At 39.6% G+C, this 25,505-nt stretch overlaps 1 protein-coding gene, 1 non-coding gene and 1 pseudogene across 3 annotated transcripts; all 3 read left to right on the forward strand.

The window, feature by feature from the left end:
• Positions 1-5,833: 5,833 nt before the first annotated feature.
• On the forward strand, positions 5,834-5,905 carry ACRALDRAFT_t39. The gene has a single exon. It is a non-coding gene; the product is annotated as a tRNA-Thr (tRNA).
• A 1,465-nt stretch (positions 5,906-7,370) lies between these two features.
• ACRALDRAFT_1090583 (uncharacterized protein) lies at positions 7,371-16,930 on the forward strand (the record flags this gene model as incomplete). Its single annotated transcript, XM_071019525.1, has 5 exons — positions 7,371-7,380; positions 7,493-7,662; positions 7,711-7,881; positions 7,935-10,100; positions 16,742-16,930. 5 exons carry the CDS (start codon positions 7,371-7,373, stop codon positions 16,928-16,930), a joined length of 2,706 nt encoding a protein of 901 aa, XP_070880266.1.
• Positions 16,931-17,468: 538 nt separating this feature from the next.
• Positions 17,469-17,542, forward strand: ACRALDRAFT_t40 (annotated as a pseudogene). Its single transcript has one exon. The product of its transcript is annotated as a tRNA-OTHER (tRNA).
• The last annotated feature ends 7,963 nt before the right edge of the window (positions 17,543-25,505 follow it).

Raw genomic sequence — 25,505 nt, forward strand, 5'->3', positions numbered from 1 at the left:
GGAGTATAACTATACCTTTTTATACTTCTTATTATTCTGCTTATACTAATAGTAATAGCACTTAAATAACTATCGGCCAGAGTTACGGTATAAATAAAAGATAATAGAACCTTAACTATCTAAGATAATATTAAGAAAACCCGAGTAGCACCGCTAATAGGGAGGTTATAGAGGTCGCCCCTTATAACTACTTCCTAGACCGGGTAAAGGCCCGAGGGATCGCTATATTAGAAGGCGTAGTATCGCTATCGCCCCCGTTAGCCCCCGGACCTTTATCGGTAACGTTATCGTTACCGAAGATATTATTACCTAGGAAGCTCTTACCTTCGCTAGGGATAAAGTTATTATCTTCGCTCTTATCGCTACTAATATAAAGGATATTATCGGCGCTACCCGATATAGTTATATCCCCTTTATAGTCGATAACACTATCGTCGATATTATTATCGTCGTTATTACCCTTATGGTCCGTTAGCGCCGGAGATAGAGTCCTCTGGTTACCGGTGGACTAGCCACCGAGCGAACTATTATCCGACCTAACCACCGGAAAGAAGCGGGCGAGGACCTTACTAACCTGGTGGTCGGGGACTATAAAGGTCTTCTTATTAGGGAGGGCTAGGCCCCTCGCTTTAATAGGAGTTATAAGTGACTCTATACTAGGTACGGCTAACCCCTTTATTTTAACAGGTATCTTAGACACTATGCTAGGTATAGCAGACCCTTTATTATTTAGGCGCGCTTTAGTAGGAGTTATAAGTGACTCCGTACTAGGCGCGGCCGGCCCCTTTATTTTAGTGGGCGTTTTAGACGCCGTACCGGGTATAATTAACCCGTTATTAGTGCCACCTTTCTTAGTAGTCTTTTTAATAATACCGTTCTTAACGATAGGAGACTTATTAGTGGCGGTGTTAAGGCCACCGCCGGCCTTCTTACCGTTCTTTAGGGGAGTAACGGGCTTTTTAGCGGGAGAATTATTAGCAGGCTTAAGCAGATAAGCTAACTTATTAGCTATATATAATTAACGCTTTTAAGGAGCTATACTAGAACACGGGGGTTAGTTAAGCTTAGGGAGCCGTGCACGATAATTACTTATATTATTATTCTACGCGGGATTAAGGTATATTATTATTAAGAGTTGTTATTAATCGAATAACGGATACTTATAATAAGCTACTCGAGTATTAGAACTACCAGAACTAAGGGATTACCGGGAACCTCGCGTAATACGATAGAAAGACCCCTAGAGGACTTAAGACGAACCGCTAAGATAATACCTCGCCAGTAGCCGAGATACGATAATAAGGATTAACTTATAGATAGAGCTTTAGTATAAGGCTATTATAATAGTTACTCGAATAGGTAAGGAAAAGGAGAGGAAAAATAATAATAAGCTAGGAGGACTAGTTAGGATATATTCTATAATAGTTACCGGACCTTAAGTAAAGCCTACGTGGTTACTCCTGCCTACTCTACGATCTAGGTATACCTGCTATATTAGGAGCGTACTTATAGTTTATTATTTAGATAATAATAAAGCGTCGCGTGCACTCCTTTAAGTCTATAGGCTTTGTGTTTAGCTAGGCGACCCGATTATTCACGGATTATTTACGGGGCCTTTAACGATAATTTAAAGGCGGAGTGTTAAAGGATCTACGAAGCTTTATTTAGGCTTTATTATAATGGTTTAGAGGTTTAGGGGGATTAATCTTTATGTTTATATTTAGCTCTAGCTTTAATAAGTTATTTATAAAAGGCCCTATAATAGGATAGCTATAACCTAGATACGAATAGTGGCTTATAAGCTAGAAGCCTAGTATAGGCTAACTTAAGCTATTCGTAGCCGGGTACCGTCCCGGGCCGAGTCGTCCCTTTCGGAGCTATATCCGGAGGATATAGGTTAGACGAGAAAGGGTCCTTATAAGGGCACCCGGTTAACTATATTACTCCTAGGGATATAAGTACTAGAGGAGGGGGCGTGATATTACGGGTATAATTTATTAAAGCCAGGGATAGCCTGAATAGGAGGGAATAATATATCTTAATAGTTATAAAGGGGATTAGATAGGGTATAGTGTTCGGAGATAGGTAGTTAAGTCGGCTCCGGGACTAATACTATCCGGGCCGGTCTAGTATAGTATAATAAGGAGGACTACCGGCGGATAGATCGTGGTCCTAGGAATACTTTCGGGGGGATTCTATAAGGTTCTCGGGGAAGAGGCTCTGGTTATCTATAAAAGGGATAGGTGAAGCTAAACTCCCGACTTAGCGGTTCAGCGAATAATTTGACTCTTAATTCGACCTATTAGTTTATATTGCCTTTTTAATTACCTTACAACGTCTCTTTACTCTTTACACGAAAACCCCCTGATGGATATATGAATATTAAATAAAAAGTAGTTTTAATATATATATTAGTTTTTATACTATTCTAACTTACTAAGAGAAGAGTATATAAAACGATATCTTATTCTTTTAGTCTATATATTAATTATTAATTCCTATTATAAGATAGTACTTCTCTACATAGTATACTTACCTTTTCTAAATAAGGTAACACTGCTAGAGCTTAGATTAATTGCTTATATATATTCTTCTATAAATATATATTCAAATCATTAAGTTTATATCGCTCTTATTATGTTATATATATATATATATATATAATGAGTATCTAATATACTAACATTATTAATATAAGTATATAAGTATATTGCTACTAGTATTAATTAAATATTTTACTTATATTATTAGTTAATATTTAGTATATATTTAATAGAGTAAATAAGATATATATTAGTATATATATATAAGTATAACTAGTAGCATCTAGTATCTAATCTTATTAGTACTACCCTAGTTAGAGTAGCTAAGTTCCCTAGTATAATCAACTATATCTTATAACCAATAATACGTTTCTGTTTCTAGCTAGCTATAGAGACCTTTACTATATATTCTACCGAGGTTTGGAAAATAGCATCTTGAATACTTAGACTATTAGTTTCTAAGTAGTAATAGTATTTTATATAGCGAGTCTATAATACCTAGACGTATAATAGCTTAGTAACGGCTTTTATATCTAAGATAGTAAGTATTTACTATTTAATATTTAATATAATTATATTACTAGACATAGTATATATACTACCTTATATATTTATATTTATACTTAATTATAGTTATTCTATATATATACTGTATATTATAGTGATATCTGCTATTGATAACTATTATATAGCTAGAGATAGTAGAATCAGGAGCATAAAGATATATATATCTGCTACGTCTCCCTCTGTTTCTATCTGTCTTCTTTTCCTAGTTAGCTAGTATATTCTATAGTTATTATTAAATACTATCGAATACTAATCAACTTAATTCACTTCAATTCTAATCACTTTAGTACCTATTATAGTTCTGTTTTTAATCTACGGTTTTATATTCAACTTATAGATTATATCTTAACTCTAATATATTATACCATATTTACAGAATCTAGCCTTTCCTTAGCCCTAGGCTTATATAATCCCATTTTGGTAGTCTCGAAGTAAAGTTACTCTAATAGTAGCTTTTTATAATATCATATAGAGTATATTACTATAGGAAGTTAGTTCTAATATATATATACTATATAATAGCTAATTACACTTTATCAAATTAGTTTTCTCTATAGATACTATAAAACTACTATACGAAAGCTGCACTTTAGTTAAGTACTTATATCTAGGTGTTAATATTATAATACTAGTACTTTAATACTTGAAGATAGTGTAATATTAATATTTAAAGGTATTAAAGAGATAACCCCCTAAAGTATAAGACTATAGTAAAGATATTAGTCCTATATTCTTATTAAGCTTATAATATCCCCTTAAAGTGTATTAAATAAGATATATATTTATATATTAAGTGTTATAACTTTATACCTTTACTATATATATATAGAAATATAAGGACTTATACTCTGATATATAGTCTATATTACTTAGTATAGTCCTAGGGTAGTATATATAGTATTATATATACTATATATCCTGGAATACCCTCTTAATCTATATATATAAAAAGTGTAATTTTTCCCCTAACATTACAAAATTACATTACAAATTACATGTAATGTAATGTAATGTAATGTAATTTTTTAAAAATAAATTACATTACAAATTACAGTACATGTAATTTGTAATGTAAATTGTAATTTGTAATTTTTCTTTAATGCTCTGGCTACCTCCTTAGATTAGGAGGTACGGAGCCCTACTTAGGGCTTTTAGCCCCTTTATAAAGGAGTTAAGCCCTGGCTCTTAGATAGCTATTACGTTATACTCGGTACGGGCCTGTAGCGGAAGCTCTGCTTAGGCCTATTTAGCCCCTATATTCTATATTAGGATATAGAGTTCCGGCTAGTATAGCCTCCTAGGTATCTCGTATTAGGGTCGGGTCAGTCCTATAGGGGATAAGGAAGGGCTCTAGGGGTCTAGAGGCCGGGGGGTGTTCGCGGGGCCTTTTTAGCGGGCGGCTAGGACCATAGTGGATAGGGGCGGCCTATAATAGGGTAGGGGAGGGGGAGGGTAAGGGATAGCGGAGGCGGGGTTATTAATACGCCGCCTTAGTCTACCTTAAGATATCGAACTCTTTTACCCGGTATTTATAAGCTTCCTGGGCTTTTACGGCTTCCTGTTTTATAACTTAATAGGCGTCGTTAAAGACTTCGTAGTTCCTATTATAAGTGGCGTACCTTCGGATAGCTTTTAGGGCCGATACTAAATAATTCTTAAAACTATCCTGGTAGGTAGACTGGGGTTTAGTATAGTAACGGCACCGCTTCTCTGCCTTTAGGCACTACGCGGCCCTATACCCGAATTATAGGTAGGTATAGTACTATAAAAGGTTTATATCCGGGTTATAAGGCTTATATAGGAAGCTACTATCTTCGAAAAGGAGATTATTCTATATAAGGCTTTCCGCGCCTTCCGGTATAATAGTCTCGATAAGCAGTATCGTTACCTTACCGGTACCGTATCTAAGGAGCCGGGTCCTTACTCGGTATATTTTTATATTAGGATTAAAGGTGTATAGGGATTATAAGAGCTTATTTTCGGTTAGTAGGCCTAGGATTAAGTAGGGGATAGTTTTTATTAGGACTAGGTAGGTTCGGGTAGCTATTTTAGCTCCGGCGCTAAAGGCCTACTTAACCTAGTAGTTAGCGAAAATAAACCACTGTTATGCCCTTTTAGTAAAGTTTAGGTATATATCGCTGCTAGGCAGCCTCTAAGCCGCTATAGCGTTATTCCGGCTAGCGGCTATATTTATAGCTTAGATAATCTTTTTAAGTAAACGGGCTAGGAGTGCCTAGTCTAGCTAATCTCCGTGTTTAATAATCAGTTCCTTATAATACCGGGCTAGGATTACTTTAGGGGGGGCTAGGTCTTATAGGGGTGCTATAATAAGCGGCGATACGGCTATTATAGCCTAGGTCGGCTTTATTCCTTTTCGGAGTTCCTCCCTAATTATACTCTATATAGTAGCGTGGAGGTATATAATCAGGGCCATTATAATACTCTAGCTATTAAGGTAGTATAGCTTAATAAGCTCCTTTATTAGCTTTATAACCTAATTAATCGTGTTCCTATTAGCTAGTAGACTTTAGATTAACGTCTCGACTTATTAGATACTTATTCTAAGGGCCCGCGGAGCCCCCGTATCGGCCTTAGTTTGGTTACTTACGGTATTACCCTGGTTTAAGTGGTAGGAGTCGAGTAATAGTCGTTATTAGTAGGGGCGGTTTAAAGAATTTTTAGTTAGTAGGCCGGTCGCTATTACCCCTTTTATCGTATCTACCGGGGGGATGGCGTAGGTGGTAGACACGCCTGGTGGCAGCGTAAAGCCGCAGGTTCGAATCCTGCTCCCCTTAAACCGTGCGCGAATTTTAATTCGCCACGACTACCCGGAGCCCCTACACGGAATAGGGGTCCTAGCAATAGGGATATATTAGTCAGACCGTTTACGCACTGACTAATAGAAGAACTATAACCAACGCTACATAGCCAAGTCTCCTTAGAAACTAACTTGCTGTACTAAGGTGGCAGAACCTATCTAGCTACAGAAACACACCTAGCCGCATAGCTAGCCACTCTTGGTGGATGTTTGACGTCCCGCGAGAGCCGAATACCCCTCTTACTCGAAATTCCCTACTTACCTTTAACTACCTAGGTAAGGTGTTTATATATATAGATACCTTAGGGTACGATATAGGGCGTCCTTTGCTCTTCTTAGAGATATCCCCACGTTAAAGAATACATACATACATACATACATACATACATACATACATACATTATCGTATCTACCCCGTGTCCGCACTACGGCTTCTACTCGGTGCTATCACAGCGTAACGGAGGGAGTTAGGTTCCTTCTCTAGTTGGTTTTGTCGTTTTTACTTGAGTTGCGCGTTGGGTGGCTTGAATCCTATCCATTCGTTAATTAAAAAGGTATAATACTATAATTAATGCCTTTTATATCGACGTTAAGGGGCCGGCGATAAATCGCCGATTAACCTACGAACTATTATCTTTAGGACCGAGCGTAACTGGTATATCCGTTAACCCCTTATTTTTATCCGATAATTCCTGCTTCGCCACTATTATTATTAGTTTAGGCATAGCGGGCGCCTACCCGGCGTCCGCTTTGCTAGCTCCCCCCGGGGGGACGCTTATTCCTTAAGTCCTTGTCGGTAGTATCTTCGACCTGATTAACTTAAAGGTATAGAAGTTAAAGAATTATTATAAAATAGAAGTCTATAGACGTAGTTAAGGAAAAGATATTATAGAAAAGGCTTAATAGCTTAGGATTATAGAGTACGTATAGTATATTCGTTAACTAAGCGCTAACTTTAAACTAAGACTTTAACTTAAGGGATTAAACTATACCCTTAAGGTATATATAAAGATAGGTTCAGATTAGTAGTCCGTGTGCAGCTATTTCTCCGATTATATACCGGCGGCTCTGCGATTATGTTACTGTAAGGGTTAAGGCTTATATCGAGGCTAGGGGGTGGTATATAAAGTATTAAAAAGATATAACTAGATATTCCTTTTATACTGTTATTCCCCTTTATAAATCTGGTTTCTCTTAGATTTTAGAAATAGTATTCGTAAGGTGATTTATATTTATATTTAAAGGGTTAAAATAAGGTTCTAGTAATAACATGTAGATATAGGTCGCCCACTTATCATTTTTGATTACTCACTAGTACATAGCACATTCAGTCATGTGACAAATTATAGACTAATACACCCCGCTATTAACAGTTATACTATAACTATACCTTTACACTCTCCTTTCCCAGTATAGTGTATTATGTAGGACTTTTGTTCATGATGCATCTAAGTCACCTTTCCTTGGCATTTTCCATTTAAGGCCCATGCAAAGTATACGCATACACTCTGCGCCCCCGACCGGTACTTTAAGAGTTTGCGTAACAGACTCCGCTGTCACGGAGCTCTCAAACCGTACACAAACCAACTTCTTTCGGAACCACCACCTCGAATCGATCGATGGTTCAATAGCGACCGGCCTATCAACATGTCGACCCAGTTTATCCCAAACGGAAACCGCTTCCGGCATGACTTCCACCTGATTGTATGTTTCTTCAATACCATCCACTCCAGGGTTTTCCCGCTCTCCGGTCCCGAGGGCAACTAACAAACCGGTTCGCAGAGCGATGAGGACTCCGTTTTTGAACAGGAAGTTTTGCGGAATCCTGGGAACATTGAACCATGGTTAGCCTACATTCGCTTCAAAGTTGAACATGGAACAACACAAGAACAGGCATTTATCCTAGAGCGGGCCTGTTCGCAACTTCCACGGTCGTATAAGCTGTGGAAGATGGTACGTGAGACTCTACCAACTTCTCCTTGAACGTGTGTGCTCATATGCTACAGTATCTTGAATATCGAATCCAACATGTCTCCAAACTTAATGCAGCTCTTTACTCCAACGAGTACCGGAAAGTCAATAATGTCTTCGAACGAGCCCTGATTCTATTGAACAAGATGCCGCGGATATGGGAGATCTATCTTCAGTTTCTGCTTCGGCAACCCTTCCTCACGACTACCCGGCGGACCTTCGACCGAGCGCTGCGTGCGCTGCCCGTCACCCAGCACAGACGCATCTGGGTGCTATATCGGCCTTTCGCTGGCTCTGTTGCAGGCATTACGGCTGTCAAGATTTGGCGACGTTACATGCAGCTTCGTTCCGAAGACACGGAGGATTTTGCTGAGCTGCTTACGCAAGCCGGCCTGTACGCTGAGGCGATCAAATCCTACATGTGTGCTCTCAACAACACGTATTTTATAAGCAAACATGGCAGAGGGCAATTTGAACTCTGGTGTGACATGGTAGACCTGATGATTGACCATGCCGCTGATATTGGGCCTAGTCATGAAACGGCCATTGACGTTGAACGTGTCATCAGGAGTGGCATCTCTAGGTTCACCGACCAAAGGGGGAAACTCTGGTCTGGTCTAGCGACCTACTGGATTAGACGGGGATGCTTCGAGCGGGGAAGGGATGTTTTCGAGGAGGGTCTCGTTACTGTTATGACAGTACGCGATTTTACCCTCATTTTCGACTCATATGTCGAGTTTGAGGAATCCGTGATAAGTGAACTCATGGAGGTTGCCGCGACTCGTTCGCAGAGAGGTGTCATTGACTACGATGTCGATTTCGAACTCGATATTCGGATGATGCGGTTCGAACAGCTCATGGACAGGAGGCCCTTCCTCCTCAATGATGTTCTCCTGCGCCAGAACCCCAGCAATGTATTAGAATGGGAGAAACGAGTTGCGTTATGGGGCCCAAACAAATCACAGGTTGTCCAGACCTACACAGCCGCCATCGCAGCCATACACCCAAAACATGCTGTGGGTCCGTACCACCAACTGTGGGCGAACTATGCCAAGTTTTATGAACGAGGCGGCGACCTCCATAATGCCCGGGCCATCATGGAGAAGGCAGTGAAGGTTCCTTTCAGATCAGTGGCTGAGCTTGCAGATATGTGGATTGAATGGGCCGAGATGGAGCTACGGAATCAGAATCTAGATGATGCTGTCCGTGTCATGGCCAAGGCTACCCAAGCCCCGAAAAGGTCAAACGTGGATTATTTCGACGAGACGCTGTCCCCACAACAGCGCGTTCATAAAAGCTGGAAACTTTGGAGTTTTCATGTTGACCTTGTGGAAAGTGTTTGCTCCCTCGAAGAGACCAAGAAGGTGTACGAGAGAATATTCGAGTTGCGCATTGCAACTCCGCAGACAGTGGTCAACTACGCTAACCTGCTGGAGGAGCACCATTACTACGAGGAATCCTTTAAGGTCTATGAGCGCGGCCTGGATCTCTTCAGCTATCCCGTCGCCTTTGAATTGTGGAACTTATATCTAACCAAAGCTGTCGACCGTAAGATCAGCATCGAAAGGCTTCGGGACTTATTTGAGCAAGCCGTGGAGGACTGCCCCCCGAAATTCGCCAAGGTTATCTACCTAATGTACGGCAACCTTGAGGAGGAACGTGGCTTAGCAAGGCATGCTATGCGAATCTACGAACGGGCTACCCGGGCAGTTGCCGACGAGGATCGCGCCGACATGTTCAGCTTTTATATCACTAAATCGGCATCTAATTTCGGTCTTCCATCTACGCGGCCCATATACGAAAGAGCCATCTCCTCTCTGCCAGATAGCGAAGCGCGAGATATGTGTCTTAAATTCGCCGAGATGGAGAAAAGGCTGGGAGAGATAGACCGCGCAAGAGCGATCTACGGCCACGCATCTCAGTTTTGTGATCCTCGCACAACTCCTCATTTCTGGACTAAGTGGGAGTCATTCGAGGTTCAGCACGGTAACGAAGACACATTCAAAGAAATGCTCCGTGTTAAACGCGGCGTCCAGGCACAATACAACACGGATGTCAACTTCATCGCCTCCCAGGCATTGGCACGAAGTTTACGACGGCCAGAAGGAGCTGGTGATCTCGAGGGGCAAAATAGCATGGGAGTGCTGGAGCGGCAAGCAAGGGCACCAGCTGGATTCGTTGCTGCTAATAATGCACCCAGCGTGGCCGGCGCGTCGCTGGCTATAGCATTAAATCCTGACACTATCCATATAGACGATACAGATATTACCGTATAGGGAGTACTGTCTTCGCTATTTAGTGATTAGCGTTAGGAATATTTATTAGCTCGACTTATGCCGACTATAGTTTAGACTTACTTTGTATTCGTAGACCTTAATCTTCCTGCTAATCTTCCTATTAATCTTTATATTAAGATACCCGTTACTCCGACTATACCACTTGGTTATTCCGACTATAGTTTATATATATAATATAGATAGACCCTTCGGAATACCAATACAGTACTTCGTAGCTACGGTTTGGTCTATAACGTCCTCTAATAAGTTAATTAATTTGATTGCTCGGTTTAATTGCGTTGTATTAATAGATAAGCTTATCAGTTCGATCGAAGCTAATAGTAGCAGTAATAGTAACGCCTTTTCCTCTTCCACGTCCACGCCGCCCACGCCCACGCCCACGGCTATCTTATTCCTGTAACGAGACAACGAACGCGCCGCCTTCTATTCCGTAGATTGACGATATAGATTAACGACGTAGATTAATGACGTAGATTTGACGATGTAGATTGACGACGTAGATTGACGATGTAGATTGACGACGTAGATTAACGACGTAGATTGATAACGTAGATTAAAGATATAGATTGAAGATGTAGATCGATAAGGCAGTAAGAAGATTGGGTCTGATTGGAACTATAGTCGGAATAACTAAGTGGTATAGTCGGAATAACGGGCGTCTATATTAATCCTTCTATTAATCTTTGTATTAATCTTCCTTATACTTAATCTATATTATTAATCTATATTATTAATATATATTATTAATATATATTATTAACTTATACCGTTAATCTTGAGATAAAGGTAGCGCATTCTGTTATTAATATATACTAACTATATATATCTCTTCCTAGCTAGTACTATAGGGCCTATAGGAGGGTTTAAATAAGGGGTAACCTTAGGGTATAGTAAAATAATATATCAATAGAATATATTTTTAAAGAGGAGGACGAGGTTCCTCCTTTATATAGCGACGGAGGAACCTTAGGCTATCTAAGGCTAGGCGCTACACTAGCTATAGTGCTAGGATAGTGTTAACACTTATCTAGTGCTAGACAGGCTTTAGTGGTAGTATAATACTAGCACTAATCCGGAGCTATATAGTTTAGGCGACTAGTATAGTGCTAGATAATAATATATAGTATATATCCGAAGAAAGATAAAGCCCTGCGTCCCGCGGGCTTTTAATAGTTTTTAAGTCTATATAGTCTGGATTAGACCCGGCCAGACCGATTATTATACGACTAATAGTTTAATAAACTTAGATATACTATTTCTTTATTTATTAAACGAAAAGAAAAGACATTACTATATAAGATAGCGCCTTTTATCTTAAAGTCCTGCCTCTATAGGTACTATTTATAGTAATAGTAAATATATCCAGTTACCCGTCCTTCCGTTATAGCATTACTAATCCTAGACTTAAAGTAAATCTTATAACGGTTATAGAGATATAGAATAGAAGAGGGAAATCTAGAGTAAAAGAGCTAGTTTGAATTATAGAGGCCTATAAAGATTATAGAAGTGTTATATGGAGAGGAAAGAAGGAAAGAAGGAGAGAGGCGGGAAGCCTGGTATATAGAACCCTTTTCTTCGGCTTTACGGCTATACTAAAGTCCCTTCGGCTATTAGTTTAACTATATATATCGTATTCGGAACCCGGGACTATAAGCGAGGGTCCTTGGGTTCCCCTAGAGGACTCGGGGGGTCCGTGGATTCCCTAGGAATATAAGCGAGTGTTCGTGGGCTCCTCAAGGACTCGAGAGGTCCGTGGGTTCCCCTAGAGGTCCCGGGGGACTTAGGAGGACCCTGGGGAATTTAGGAAGTCCCTGGGGGACTAGGGAAGACTCTGAAGGACTGAGGAAGTCCCCAGGGGACTCAGGAAGTCTTTAGCTTATAGGAAGTTGCGTATATCGTATGATACTGTATATATAGATATATTTATTTTCTGGTTACAGTACTAATACCCCCCTATAAGCTAACTCTTATACAATAAGCATAGCTTAGATAGTTAAATTTATCTTTACTATAGTCTATGTTTTATTAGCTAGAGCGATGAAAAAAAAGGAAAAAAACCTCTTTATCTTCTTATAATATAAGGGAAAATAGAAAAAACTCTTTTTATTTTATTCTAATAAAACCGGTCTAGAGGTAAGAAAGCTAGTATTTAAGTATTTTTCTGTCTTTATATAGTGGTAGGTTATATTCGGGTAGTGTATCGTCCTTCTAACCTAGGTTTATATAATCGCAGAGTATATTCTAAGTCTTTTTTAGTAACCCTTTACGTATTATATCTAAGATAGTAGACTTAGTGTTTATATATACTACTTTTATATTATTTTCCTATAGCTGTTATTAATAGAAGTGAAAATATTTCTTGATATACTTTACTCTGTTATAGAATTCCGGGTTTTTAGCGACCTTTTTAGTACTCTCGCTGTCTATAAGAATAGTAGGAATCCTTGGTTTACTATAACTGAATTTTATATTAAGGTTATCTATGAGTTGAGTATATAACTTATATATATAGACTCCTTCTTCTATAGCCTCGGTTAGATCTATATATTCGGCTTCTATTATTAATAACGCGACGACCTTTTCTGATAAGGTCTAGCTAATAGGATTATTTATTCCTATACAGTATATATATGCTAAGGTGGACGTTCTATCTTCTAGAATGTCTGAAAAGCTAGTATCTGAATAACCGTATATATATGACTTATCTCTTTTATCGTTATATACAAGACTTATATTAGGGTATACGCTTATATAGGCCTAGACTCTATTTAATATTTTAAAGTATTCCTTCGAGGGGTTACTTATATATCGAGTACACTTAGTAATAGCGTAGGTTATATCTGGCCTAGAGTAAAGAGCTAGATATAGTAAAGCTCCAACTTCTTATTAATATTTCTTCATGTCTTCCTTTAATGCCTGTTTAGGGTTGGATATTAGGACCTGTTTATAAATACACGGGGTATCTAGCTTTTTAAGAACTCGTTTATTATACCTTTCTAGCATTTTATTGATATACCGTAGCTGACTTATACAGAGTGTCTTTTTAGTTATGTCGATATTGATTCAGTTACCTGGAAAGGTATATACTTTACCTAAGCTTATAAGTGAACTATGTTTAGATATCTCTTTATAGAAGTGATCTATTATATTATCTTGAGGACTAATAACTGTTAATATTATACACATAATACGTCATAATCATAATAATAATAAGTATAATATCTAAGTTAGAATAAACAGTATACAGTTATAGCTATATAACTAGACGTCTACTTTATAACCAGCTTAACTTATACTATAATACTATACGTATTATACGTGTATATATACTTGGCTTACGATATATATTATATTAATACACTAGGTATCGTAAATACGATATCTGGGTTATTACTTAAGCTAATAACGTGGCGCGATAATCATCACGTAGGCTGTTTACGTATCAGTCGCCACCAAATGTTTCAGGGTCTTTTGTTAGCACCGGGTCCAGGAAGAAATCCCAGTAGTCAGCTCTTTACACATAGCTTTACGTTCGCGCAACAAGCAGTAATCCTAGAGATCTACGAATTCAACAGCTTTTTCCTCTCTTCCGCGCGTGCAGCCTACTACTCGTAGCCCAATTTATCAAAAATAACAACGATATTATCTACGTGACAGAGGAATATAGCTCCGTCTGCCTAATTCTAATATATACAGAGTCCTTTATCGAACTTAGAGACTATTTAACCTAATTTAGTTAGAATTCTTACTAGGAGGTTATGGCAGAGTCTAGGACTTGGTTTTAGTCTATATAGTACTTTATTTAGCTTATAGATAGTTATACTATTTCCTTCTTGTTTTTTAAAACCCGTTAGTTAAACAGTATATATTAGAGTATCTATATTAGCCTGTATAAAGGCGTTCGTTACGTCGAACTGCCTGACCTTCTAGCCTAAGGAAACGGCTAGTAGGAAGGTAAGTCTATAGGTTTCGGGTTTATCAGTGATAGAAAAGGTCTCTAAGTACTCGATTCCGAGTACTTAGTTAGAGCCTTGTATAACATATCTTGGTTTATATTTTATTAGTCTCCTTTATTAGTAATCTTTATTTTATAAACCTATCGTTCTCCTAAGACATTATATTTTTCCTTTATTTTATTCAGGGGTATATCTTTTATGGGTATTAAATCCCAGGTCTTTTTGTTCTCTAGTTCTATTATTTCTGCTACTGGAGCGTCTATTTATTATATTTTATCTAAGCTGTTTATAGCCTTCTTATGAGTAGCTAGTTCTGATAGAGAGTTTATAGTTAAGAGGTAGTAAAGCTTTATTTATAACTATAAGTTTCCGAGAGTAGTATCCTCTATTAAGTATAATAAATACTTATTATTATCGTCTACTAATATATAGTCTTTAAAAGCTGACTTCGGTTTCGAGAGTATTGTAACTTATATACTAGAGTGGCCGGTATACTTAAGTCCATAACGTGTATTTATATCTGCATTATTATAGTCTGGTACTATTTATAAACTCCTTAATTTATTTTATAATTATTGTTGTTGTTTTCCTTAGTGTAGATAGACTGAAAAGGTTATTTCGAGACCTGTTATGACATGCACTAACCGTATAAATCCCTAGCCAGCCAGTACTATAGGACCTATAAGAGGATTTAAGTTAGGTAACCTTAGGGTGTAGTAAACAATATATAAATAGGATATTCTCTTTAAAGGAGAGGGCGAGGTTCCTGCTCTATATAGTTACGGGGAAACCTCGGTCTATCTAGGGCCCGGATAGTGCCAGCGCTAGTCTAGCGCTATATAGGCATTAATGCCGGTATAGTGCTAGCATTAATCCAGCGCTATACGAGCTTTAGTACCGGTATAGTCCTAGCACTAATCCAGCGCTATATGGTCTTTAATGCCGGTATAGTATAGGATAATAGTGCGTAGTATATGCCCCGGGAAGGATAAAGCCCTGCGTCCCGCGGGCTTCCACCCGTCTTTTAGTCTACGCAGTCTAGCTTAGACTCGGCTAGGCCGATTATCATACTAGTAATATTAATATAGACTTAGGCACGTTCTCTCCTTATTATTAATAATAAATACATTTACTATATAAGATAGCGCCTTCTTAGCGCGGTTTACTAACTCCGTTGGTTTTATATATAACACTAGTAAGTATATCTAGCCGCCTATCCTTCCGTCTTAGAATTACTAACTAAGGACTCGTAAAAAGAAGAAAAATAAAAGGAAGTAAACGGTAGGAATAATTAAGAATAATAAAGAGGTTGTAGAGCGCCGGATAAGCAGCTCCGTCGTGTAGTGCCTGATAGCCTTCTCGCTAAACAGATAGTGGCCGTGGTGCCACTAAATAATAGTAACGGCGGGCTCGTCTAGTTCGTTACTAGGGATACCCTATATATCCGGGTCTATTCCCCGAATAGTGGCCGCGTCTTCTATAGTAATATCCTGTTTTTTAGCCGTAAGCTCCGTTCCGTCTAAATTATACGATATAAGAATGGCTCTATAATAGCGTGTATCGCCGTGTTCTTAGACGGCGGGGGTATAGTGCGTTAGCGATAATGCCAGGTTAGGGTCCTTAATAAATTACCGCACTATAGTATTTCTCTTAGTAGTGTCTAGGCTTCTATCCGGCTCTAGTCTAGCTATTTAGATATATACTTCTATACGCCAGAGCGCGATTAGTAGCGGTAAGTCAGCTATATTCTATACCGGGTTATTAACGATATAGGAGTTAATAAAATGCATTGTAAACTTCCTGACTAATAATAGTAGTATAATGGCGTAGTTACGCTATTTAATCGTGTTAAGCGTCTATCCTGCTTTACTAAACTCTTCTATTTAGGCCTAGGCTATAGCATTATATAGCCGCGATATAAAATTATTAGCGGCTTAGATCTATACCTTCTTTTCGCCTATACGATTCAGGAATAGGCGTTTAGTTAGAGGCTGATTATTGTTATTTACCGATAAACGCTTAGTGCTAGACTTTATTAGGATAGTGGCTTACCCGGCGTTACCGCCGGTGTTACTTAGGGTTCCTTAGCTAATTAATATTGGGTACGGTTAGTCTGACTAGGGCACTTGGTTATTCCGACTGGGGCAGTACTGACAACACCTGACGCCAGCCGCCACGACTTCTTTTTGTACCTACCTTAGTGGGAAAATAAGGAAAAGAGTTGTTCTTGGAACCACTGCTTATCCTTGGAAAAGCCCTGCTATCCTTGTTACAGAAGCTATCCTTTGGAACAGAACAGTCCTTGTTTATTAAATAATAGGAAGTACGCGAATTCCACTTTACTGTGATTTTATTGGTCCATATAAATTGAATACTTTTGTGATGTACCTATCCGGGTAGGGCCTTCTAAATGAAGCTATCGTCAGAAGGCAGGGGCAGGGGCAGCAGCGTAGTATAACGTACGTACTTCGTAGATCTTTTTTTATCTTCTTTTTTTTCCTATAGATCCATCTACAGTTAGGTCTTCTTCCTTTTCTAAAACAACTATCATAGCAGACCTCTTCCATAGCAGCAGGACCTCTTCCACAGCAGCAGGACCTCTTCCACAGCAGCAGGACCTCTTCCACAGCAGCAGGACCTCTTCCACAGCAGCAGACCTCTTCCACGATAGCAGAGGTAAACAGAGTCCCATCCACAGAGTCCCATCCAGAGTCCCATCAAGCTAACCTCTTCCATAGCAGCAGGACCTCTTCCACAGCAGCAGGACCTCTTCCATAGCAGCAGGACCTCTTCTATAGCAGCAGGACCTCTTCCATAGCAGCAGGTAGACTTATATACGTATTATAGTGGTTTAGGAGGGGAGCCCCAGTATAGGCATAGATACAAAGTACAATTACATCGCATTCATACGTTTCCATATAAAATTTACACCAGTAATATGCCTTAACCATGCTTACTTCTCATTGGCTATGCACCTCCCAGGTTAAAGTTAGGATAGTGTTATTTCTAAGGATAGTGTTATTTCCAAGGATAGCTCTCTATCCAAGGACAGCCACACATCTTGCCGATATAAACCGAGCAAGGATAGACTACTATCCAAGGACAACTAATACCCACCGACTCCTAGTAAGGTAGATACTTATAGACACGTATTAAGCGTATCGTTATTACGATAAATTAAGCGTTACTACGATTAATTAAGTGTATCGGCACTATAATTAATTAACTGTATCGGCACTATAATTAATTATAATATAAAGCTATAATTAACCGAACCGAGCTATAAAGATATAATAGATTGCCTTAATTCCACACCGCCTCTATAGTATAGTGGTGGTATACCTGGTACACGGTTAGAGGACCGGGTCGGTTCGAATCCAGCTAGAGGCGCACACAAAAGAGGAACCCCTTTTCCTTTTTTACGCTACTCGGATCCTATTCTGGGGGGCCCTTATCTGCCTTAGTATATACAATAAGGGTTAAACAGGGGGCCCGTTAGACCCACCTTCCGCCCGGCTTCGCTAGTCGTTAATAGGTGCTACGGGGGAGTTAGTCGCCCTACCGTGGAAAACGAGAAGACGGTATCGCGCTGTCCCTAAGCGCGTGGGTAAAATACGCGGCGTCTCTTCCACGATACGGAAGCAGCCTCTTACGCTATTACGTAAGCGTTCTGCGTAGGCACGTAGCCTGTGTTAGCCCGGCCTATAGCTATAAAAAGAGCAGGGAAGCTTAGGAGCTTTAAACCCTAGGAAGCGTATATATAAGTTGCCTATAGTGGGCCCGCAGGGTTAGCCCTAGGGCATATAGAAGGCGTATAAACCAAACCGAGATAATCACGCGCGCGCCGTTAATCGAGCACATAGTCGGCTTTAAAGTCGCTATAGGCAAAACGCCACCGGCTTCCTAGAATAAAAGCCACGAGTTTCGTATATATATTAAGTTAATAATAGGGCCTACGCGGTACCCGTATAAGGCAGTAATCCTAGAGGAGGAGGGTATAGGGGTTTTTATCTAAGTCTTATACTAGTTCCCTAAGTCTTATACTATGGTTTTCCCCCCTATAGGTATCTAAGAAGGACCGTATAGTTAGAATTCTAACTCCTAGCTACTTAAGGTAGGATAAGGATAGCGGAGTAAGAGATAATAAATAAATAAATAAATAAATAAATAAATAAATAAATAAATAATTCCGTACCTTAGGCTTATAGGAGGCTAAGCTATATATAGGCTATACCTCGGCTATCTATAACTAATAGGAATCCCTGTCTAGTAGCCTATTTTATCTATAAGCCACACCTACTCTAGTGCCTAGTAGCCTAAGAGCTCGGATACTAAATACCGAGCTAAGTAGCCGTATCGGTATAACTATATTTATATAACCCATTTTGTTATATAACACACCCCCCATTTCGAGCTATTTATTAAAAAAGACTCGGAATACGCCTAGGTTAGAATTAAACTATAATTAAAATAGCTTTAATAAGCCGTTTAGTAGAAAACCATAAAGGAAAAACAGGTTTAAAAGAGATATGAAAATAATATAAAAAAAAGAGAAAGGGATAGTCAGAACAAAGCAAACAGGCAGCCTAGAATAGTAACCTAAGTATAATATAAGCTGGAAGTTAGAGGGCACCTCGCTGTATATAACGTTAGTAGCCCGGCGGCCGAAATTAAGTTGTTTTAGTTAAATAACCTTCTCGTTAACGATTTTTTAATAACTTTAACGATTTTTTTCTTTAATTTTTCATTCTCCTAGCTCTTAATTATCTTTTCCGTTTTCTTATTATAATAAGCCGAGCTCGAAAACGTTTAGGAGAGCTAGGTAAGTGCTAACGGGAATAGGCCCCTAAGAAGAACACTGCTATCGCTAAGAAGGTTACCCCGGCCAAAAAGGGTATTATAAAGACCGGGCGGGTCACTAAGACCGCTAAAGTGAGTTAATCGTTAGTCGGAGAGACGAGTGCTTTTATTAATCGAGCTATAGAAGAATACCCGTAAGGCTATTAAAGATACCGCTATTACCGCCGCCGCCGATACCGCCGACGATACCGCCGCCACCCCCGAGGCTAGTAGTAGCGCCGCTAAAGCTTCTAAGGAGCGTTTTTCTGCTAAAAACCCGCCTCCCGGGTTCGTGGGGGAGGAGTTTAAGATCCTCTGTACGGGTTACGTTAAAGGCTAGATCGCCGGCCGTAGTAAGTTTAGCCGCTACGTTACCACCTATAGTATCACGAAAAGGTGCTATAAGTGTTTTTCTAACGGGCATAAGTGCCTCCCCTAGTAAGCTCTGATTTATCTAAACTAAGCTTCGTTAACGTTAACGCCTATAGTACCTCGGTTATAGCTCTTATAGCTCTCCGTGCCGTTATTACGGAGAAAGAGTTAATCGAAAAGCCCGATAACGCGGGTAACTAAGAAGTAAGTCTCGAACTCTTCCTGTTAATTGCTATTAAACTATATTCTAACGTTTTCGGGCAGCTTATTAAGCGGCTCCGCCACGGCCTTTATCTTCTAGACGATATATTAGAGGATATAAAGTATCCTTAAGTTTTTAAGCCGGTCCACCGGGCTCCCGCCGCTCTAAGAGCCGGTATGGCTATGGCTAGTAGCTCTAATCCTAAAGAAAGGATTAAACACCACCTTATAACTGCTATTAAGGATATTTTCGTTATAGTCGATAAGGCTCGCGAGGGCCGGGCCGGTAAGGCTTCTTATAGTATCACCCCCTTTACTCGGAATAAGCAGAATTAAGCTAAAGAGGAGGAGATAGGGGCCGTTAAGGCTAATAGTGTTATTAGTGCCCCTAAGGGTAATATTATTACTATCGAAGGATCTAGTAATATTATTATTTAAGTATTATTAGAGTAGTTTTTACTATCTATTCCGGCTTTAGCCGATAAAATCCTATCTATCACTATACTACTCCGAATTCCTAATTATCGCCCGCTAACTAAGTTAAGATATACTTTAAATTACTCGAACTTTTAATAACTAAGGGCCTTCGTAAGACCGTTTACCGGTATCTCGGCGGTTAGTAAGTAGACGATTTAAAAAGCGCCCTTCTTATACTCTTAACATATCCATAAGCTCTGAATATTAACGTGACGAAGCCTGGTCTTAATTCGGGCGCGCTCTTCCACTATAAGTCGAATCGTCTAGTAGTTATCGGAGGCTATCTCCTAGGGGGTCCCGGGGTCAAACCGTATTTCCGTAAATAGCCGTTTTAAGCTTATAGTCTTTTTCGTAGTTTTCTATAAAGCGAGTAGCTTAGCTTTTATTAAAGATATCGTGATAGTCGATTATCTTAAGGCTTTCTAAACCACTAAACCACTAAATAGGCTAATAAGATAGCCTTATAAGGAACGCCGGGTTTCGAGGTTATTAGCGAATGATATATCGCTTATAATCACTATAGCCTGCGCTACGTAGCTCGAATCTATACCGTATTATATTATTAAGTCCCGTGTTATATATAAATAACGGATCGCTTATTCCACGGCGTCTTAATACTCTTTCGACGGGTTAGTCAGGAACCTAGAGAGTAAGGAAGCAGAAAACGCGACGTCTAGCCGTAGTATCACTGCTATATAAAGTAATAAGCTAACCTTCTCCTAAAAAGCCTTAATCTCCTATGGTATGGCCTGGTCCTCTCGCTTTATAAGCTCGGTGGCAGGGATTAGTATACTAGGATATATATTCCGATCTGCCTAGTTAAAGCGAGCTACGATCTTTTCGATATAGGACTCGTATAACAGGAAAATCTTTCGGTTAGGTCGGTCTCGGATAATACATATACCCAGAAACCACTCTATATCCCCCTTCTTAGAAAGCTCGTATTTATTTTTAATCCCTTAATAGCTTTAAGAGCTGCGTATAGGCGGTCCCGATAATAAAGGAATAGAATATCGTCCACAAAGAATACTATAAAGGCATCGCGGGCTTCTAAATAGAATAGGCACGGCTCCTCCTTACTATAAACTAAACTAATAGATTCGAGCATAGTAGTAAAGTCGTTATACTATAAAAAAAGGGAATCACGTAGGCTATATAAGGCTTTATTAAGCTCCAAGCTAGTCTCGGGCTTCTTAAAGCCATCCGGCAACTAATAAATAACAGGCTCGCCGTCTTTACTTCTTTCGGCGTTAATAAAAGTGTTAACGATATTAAACTACTTAATTTCTAGATCGAACTACACTATAAGGGCTATTATTACGCGGAAAGAATAAGAAGCGAGCGTAGTAATATAGGTGCCCTCGATTATAAAGCTTACTTATAAGTCTCCTCGAATAATAAGGCGCGATTTATATCGCTCTAAAATACCCTCCTTATTAAAAACGTATATAAACACCTATATTAGGGGAATTAGCCTTATATTAGCCTGGTTCCGTAGGATCTCGCGCCACGTCTTCTTTTCAAGCAGCTTATTCACCTCCTAATAAGCTGCTTCGTTAAATTATAAGCCTATAGGATATAAGTAAAGATCTCTCTAGTGCCTTAGCGGAGGCTTAAGGCTATCGCGATATATAGGGTTATCGCCCTTAGGCTCTAACGAAGATAAAGAAGTCTCTGCTTATTTACCCTTAGTAGCCGCTAAAAACACTAAATAAAGTATTAGAACGCTAACGGGATCAGCTATAATTTCCTCTCCGAGCTAATTAGGTATAGGAAAGGTAAAAAAATATAGGACTAGATCCTCGTCTAGTTCTGCCGTGTAAGTCCGTGGATTTATCCTCTTAGCTTTACCCTTAGCCCTTATCTACGCTATTCTAAAACTTCTACGCGGGGGATCGCTTAGCGGCGGCTAAGGTACCGCCCGCCGTTTAGCGGTGGATAAGGATATCAGAGCCGTAGAGGTAGTTAACTTAGTTAAAGGGGTCGGGCGCTCCTCCTATTCCTGACTCGGCTTAGATACTGCCTTATTAGGAAAATAAGGCCTATAAACCTATAATTTTAGCTCTAAAGTCGGTTCGGGAGGTGGTTCCAGATAAGGTTCGGGAGAAAGGCCTGGGTCTAACGTGTATAGCGCCGGGACCGTAGGAGCCTATAGAATCGGGACCTCGGAAGGGTTAGAACCGATCGCCGTAGCTATAGATAAGCTATTTTCGACTTCCTGGAAGTACGCTGGTTCCGGGGAAGGTCGAGGGGTCTAGAGACTAAACTAGGTCGGTATATACTAGGCGGCAGATAATAATATACTACTCTTAATAGTAGCTAAGTCGCTTTATTTTCCGGATAAAGCTGCCTATATATACGTGTCTACTACCCCCGAGCTCGTAGAATAGGACTTAGAAATACTAGAAGGGTCCACTTATAAGATCTAATAATTATTTAATAAGTCTTCCTCCTCGATTTACACGATCTACTCGGAAGTCTCCTTTACGGGCAGCGCCTCCGAGCTTTCTATAGCTTACTTATAGAAGATCTGCTTATTAAAACTCATATTACGTATAGAAATCACCTTATCTAGTAGCGGGACCTAAATCTAGTAGATATTATAAGCTATATAGCCTATAAGATACCCGATATAAGCCCTAGGGCTAACCTTAAATATCCTTTTATCTCTTCTTACCTCCCTATCACGGATTAATAGATATATACGGTACCCGTAAGTATAGACGCTGCTCTAATCCGGGCGTAGGTCGGTAGTATACTTTTTAATCGGAATCGGAGCCTTATACCTAAACTAGTTATAAAGGAATTCGACTAGGGATTTCCACTTAAGCCGCTATAATAGGCTTATATTATACAGGTATACTGCTACTTTTAACACTTCCGGCTATACCTTCACTAGGAGACTAGCGCCGTTAAGCACAGCGTTTATTTTATCCGTAATCTCCTTAATAAAGCGTTTAATACCACTATTCGGTTTATAAGTATAAGGGGGGGTCGTTTCTAGGTCTATACCCTCTACTCCGCTCTAGTGCCTATAACGCGACTTTTTACCTAAAGATAGTAGGCTAGGTTCGTTATCGGAGTATAGTTTATAAATCGTAACCTAAAACTATCTTTTAACCCACCTCTTAAAGCTAAAAAGAACGCGGAACACCTCGTCTACTATCTTATACGGTAACGTTATAACGAAGGTCTACCCGCTATATTTCTCCCTAAGGAAGACGGCCTACCTATCGCCGTTATAGCCGCTTAAAAAGTCTTTAATATCCTCTAGGACGCGCTAAAAAGGGCGTGGTAAGCGATTCTCTGACTTCCGGCGTAAGATAACCCGAGTTTAGTAGGTTATCTAGCAGGTCTTATAGTTATACCGCTCGGTTCTAGAAATCTATATATTTTAGGTGTTTCTAACTAGCGCGCGGAGCGCCTTTAGCCTAAGATAACCTGCCCTAAGATACTATAGATTCTCGATATCGATATAGGGACGCGGAGGGTCGTAAAAAGGACGAAAGCATGGCCTTAGTCGGTAAGCTGCTACTATAAGCAGCTAGATAGGGTCTATAAGGATCGGAATCACCCCCTAGCTTCTAGGGCCTAAACGGGAAGAAGATAAGTATAAAGAAAGGGCCTTATATTTAAGGAAAGTAAGGTTATATCAACGGCTTATTTTTAATAAAATCTCGCTCTTTTTAGGTGTCCCGTAGCGTAGGGAGTAATTATAGCCTTAAACCTAAATCCTAACCTTTTACAGTAAAGCCTCCGAGACTATATTCGTGTAAAGCCCCTTTATAATAGCCACCTTCTTTAGCGTTAAATCCACCTTCGAAGCTCCTCTAGCGCTATTAAAAATCCCTTAAAGTACTCGGGTACCGTGGCCTAAGATCGGAAAGAAAGTTATGCCGGCCTTAATATATTCGCTATTAGATAGGATAAACGTGCCGGGTTCGAGGAGGTTAAACGAGTTTACTAGATAAGTAGCTCCGTAGTTATTAAGTAAGGTACTTTTTAAGAGCGGATATAAGCTAGGCGTTATAATAATAAAAATCTATATAGCTTAGTGCTCTCCGTAAATTATATCGGGATTAAGAGCGACCGTGATAATATATCCTGGATAGGCGGGAGAGCTACTGCTTTTTAACGAATCCGCTCTAATAGTCTAGCCTAACTTTATTAGGTTTTCGCGGAGCGGCTTTTAATATAACTTCTAGTATTCTGCTCGGATCTTATCGTACCGGGCCTTATCCAGCTTAACCTTCGAATCCGGGCTATTACCGGTAAGCGCGTATTTTAAATAATTATAATATAAGGGCTTTTAGCGATAGGAGCGCTAATAGGGGTATTTATAGTACTATTAACCCCCTTAACCGCTATCCTTTAGTTAATCGGAACGGCCCCCGAGTATAGTATATACTACTAAGCCGCTATAGGCGTTTATCTTCGAGTTATAGATAAAATTAATAAAGGACTGGCCGTAGTTAAGGATCTCGGGCTAGATATTCTTCCTAGGATAATCGCCTAATTCGAGTAGCTTAGCGGAGGACTACTAGAGTGTAAAGCGATATATAGCTAGTATAAACTCGCGGATTACTAAAATCTTATCCACCTCCTTCTATCTATAGTTTCTGGCGCGCGATAATTAACGGATCTAAGCTTTATACTAAGCCTCCGGCTTAGTATTTCCGTGTTAGGCGTCGCGTAGAATAGATCGATAATTATTCTGGATAGTTAATAGGATAGCGAGCTTACTAGGAGTATAGGCGTCCTTAAGAGCTTTAAGCAGCTAGCGAATAGTATAACGACCTTTATAGACCGTGGATATAAGCGGCTCTACCTGCGTTACTAAGATAGCTTTAGAGATAGCTATCTCGAAGCCGGCTACGTTAATAGTCTTCCGGATTAAAGATAGGATCGTTTCGAGCTTCCTAATAAGGGGTTAGTATTCCTTTCTCTTTAAATCCAAGGACTATAACGCCCTAAGCAGAGCTGCTTCGACTTTATTATTAGATAATAGCGTAACGACCCCGCCGCTACGGACTATAAGGCGCTCGCGGATCTAGTGCTCGGAAACAGGATTAAGCTCTAGTAGGATATCGGTGGACTAATTAGGCTTATCCGGATCGATTATATACTATATTTCTAGCGTACGAGCCGCGCCTCTAACCGCAGAGTACTAGTCGATCTAATAGTTTAAGTGTATAAGCTTAGGTATATCCGAAGCGTTAACTACGTGGTCGATCTCTAGGGTATAGGCTATAGTGCTCGAAAACGGAAAAGTAAGCGAGGTGCAGGTATAGGGGAACAGGTAATATATAATAGAAGTGGATAGGGGATAAAATAAGTATAGAAAAAAGATAAAGGAATTATAACTCGGAACGGTCTTTATAAGCAGTAGAAGTTACTAGTATACTACTACCACCCGGGCTTATAACTATAATATAAGGGAAAGATTACCGCGCCCGTATATTTT

Source organism: Sodiomyces alcalophilus (genome assembly GCF_042370955.1).
Source record: "Sodiomyces alcalophilus JCM 7366 unplaced genomic scaffold ACRALscaffold_1, whole genome shotgun sequence".
Classification (NCBI taxonomy): domain Eukaryota; kingdom Fungi; phylum Ascomycota; class Sordariomycetes; order Glomerellales; family Plectosphaerellaceae; genus Sodiomyces; species Sodiomyces alcalophilus.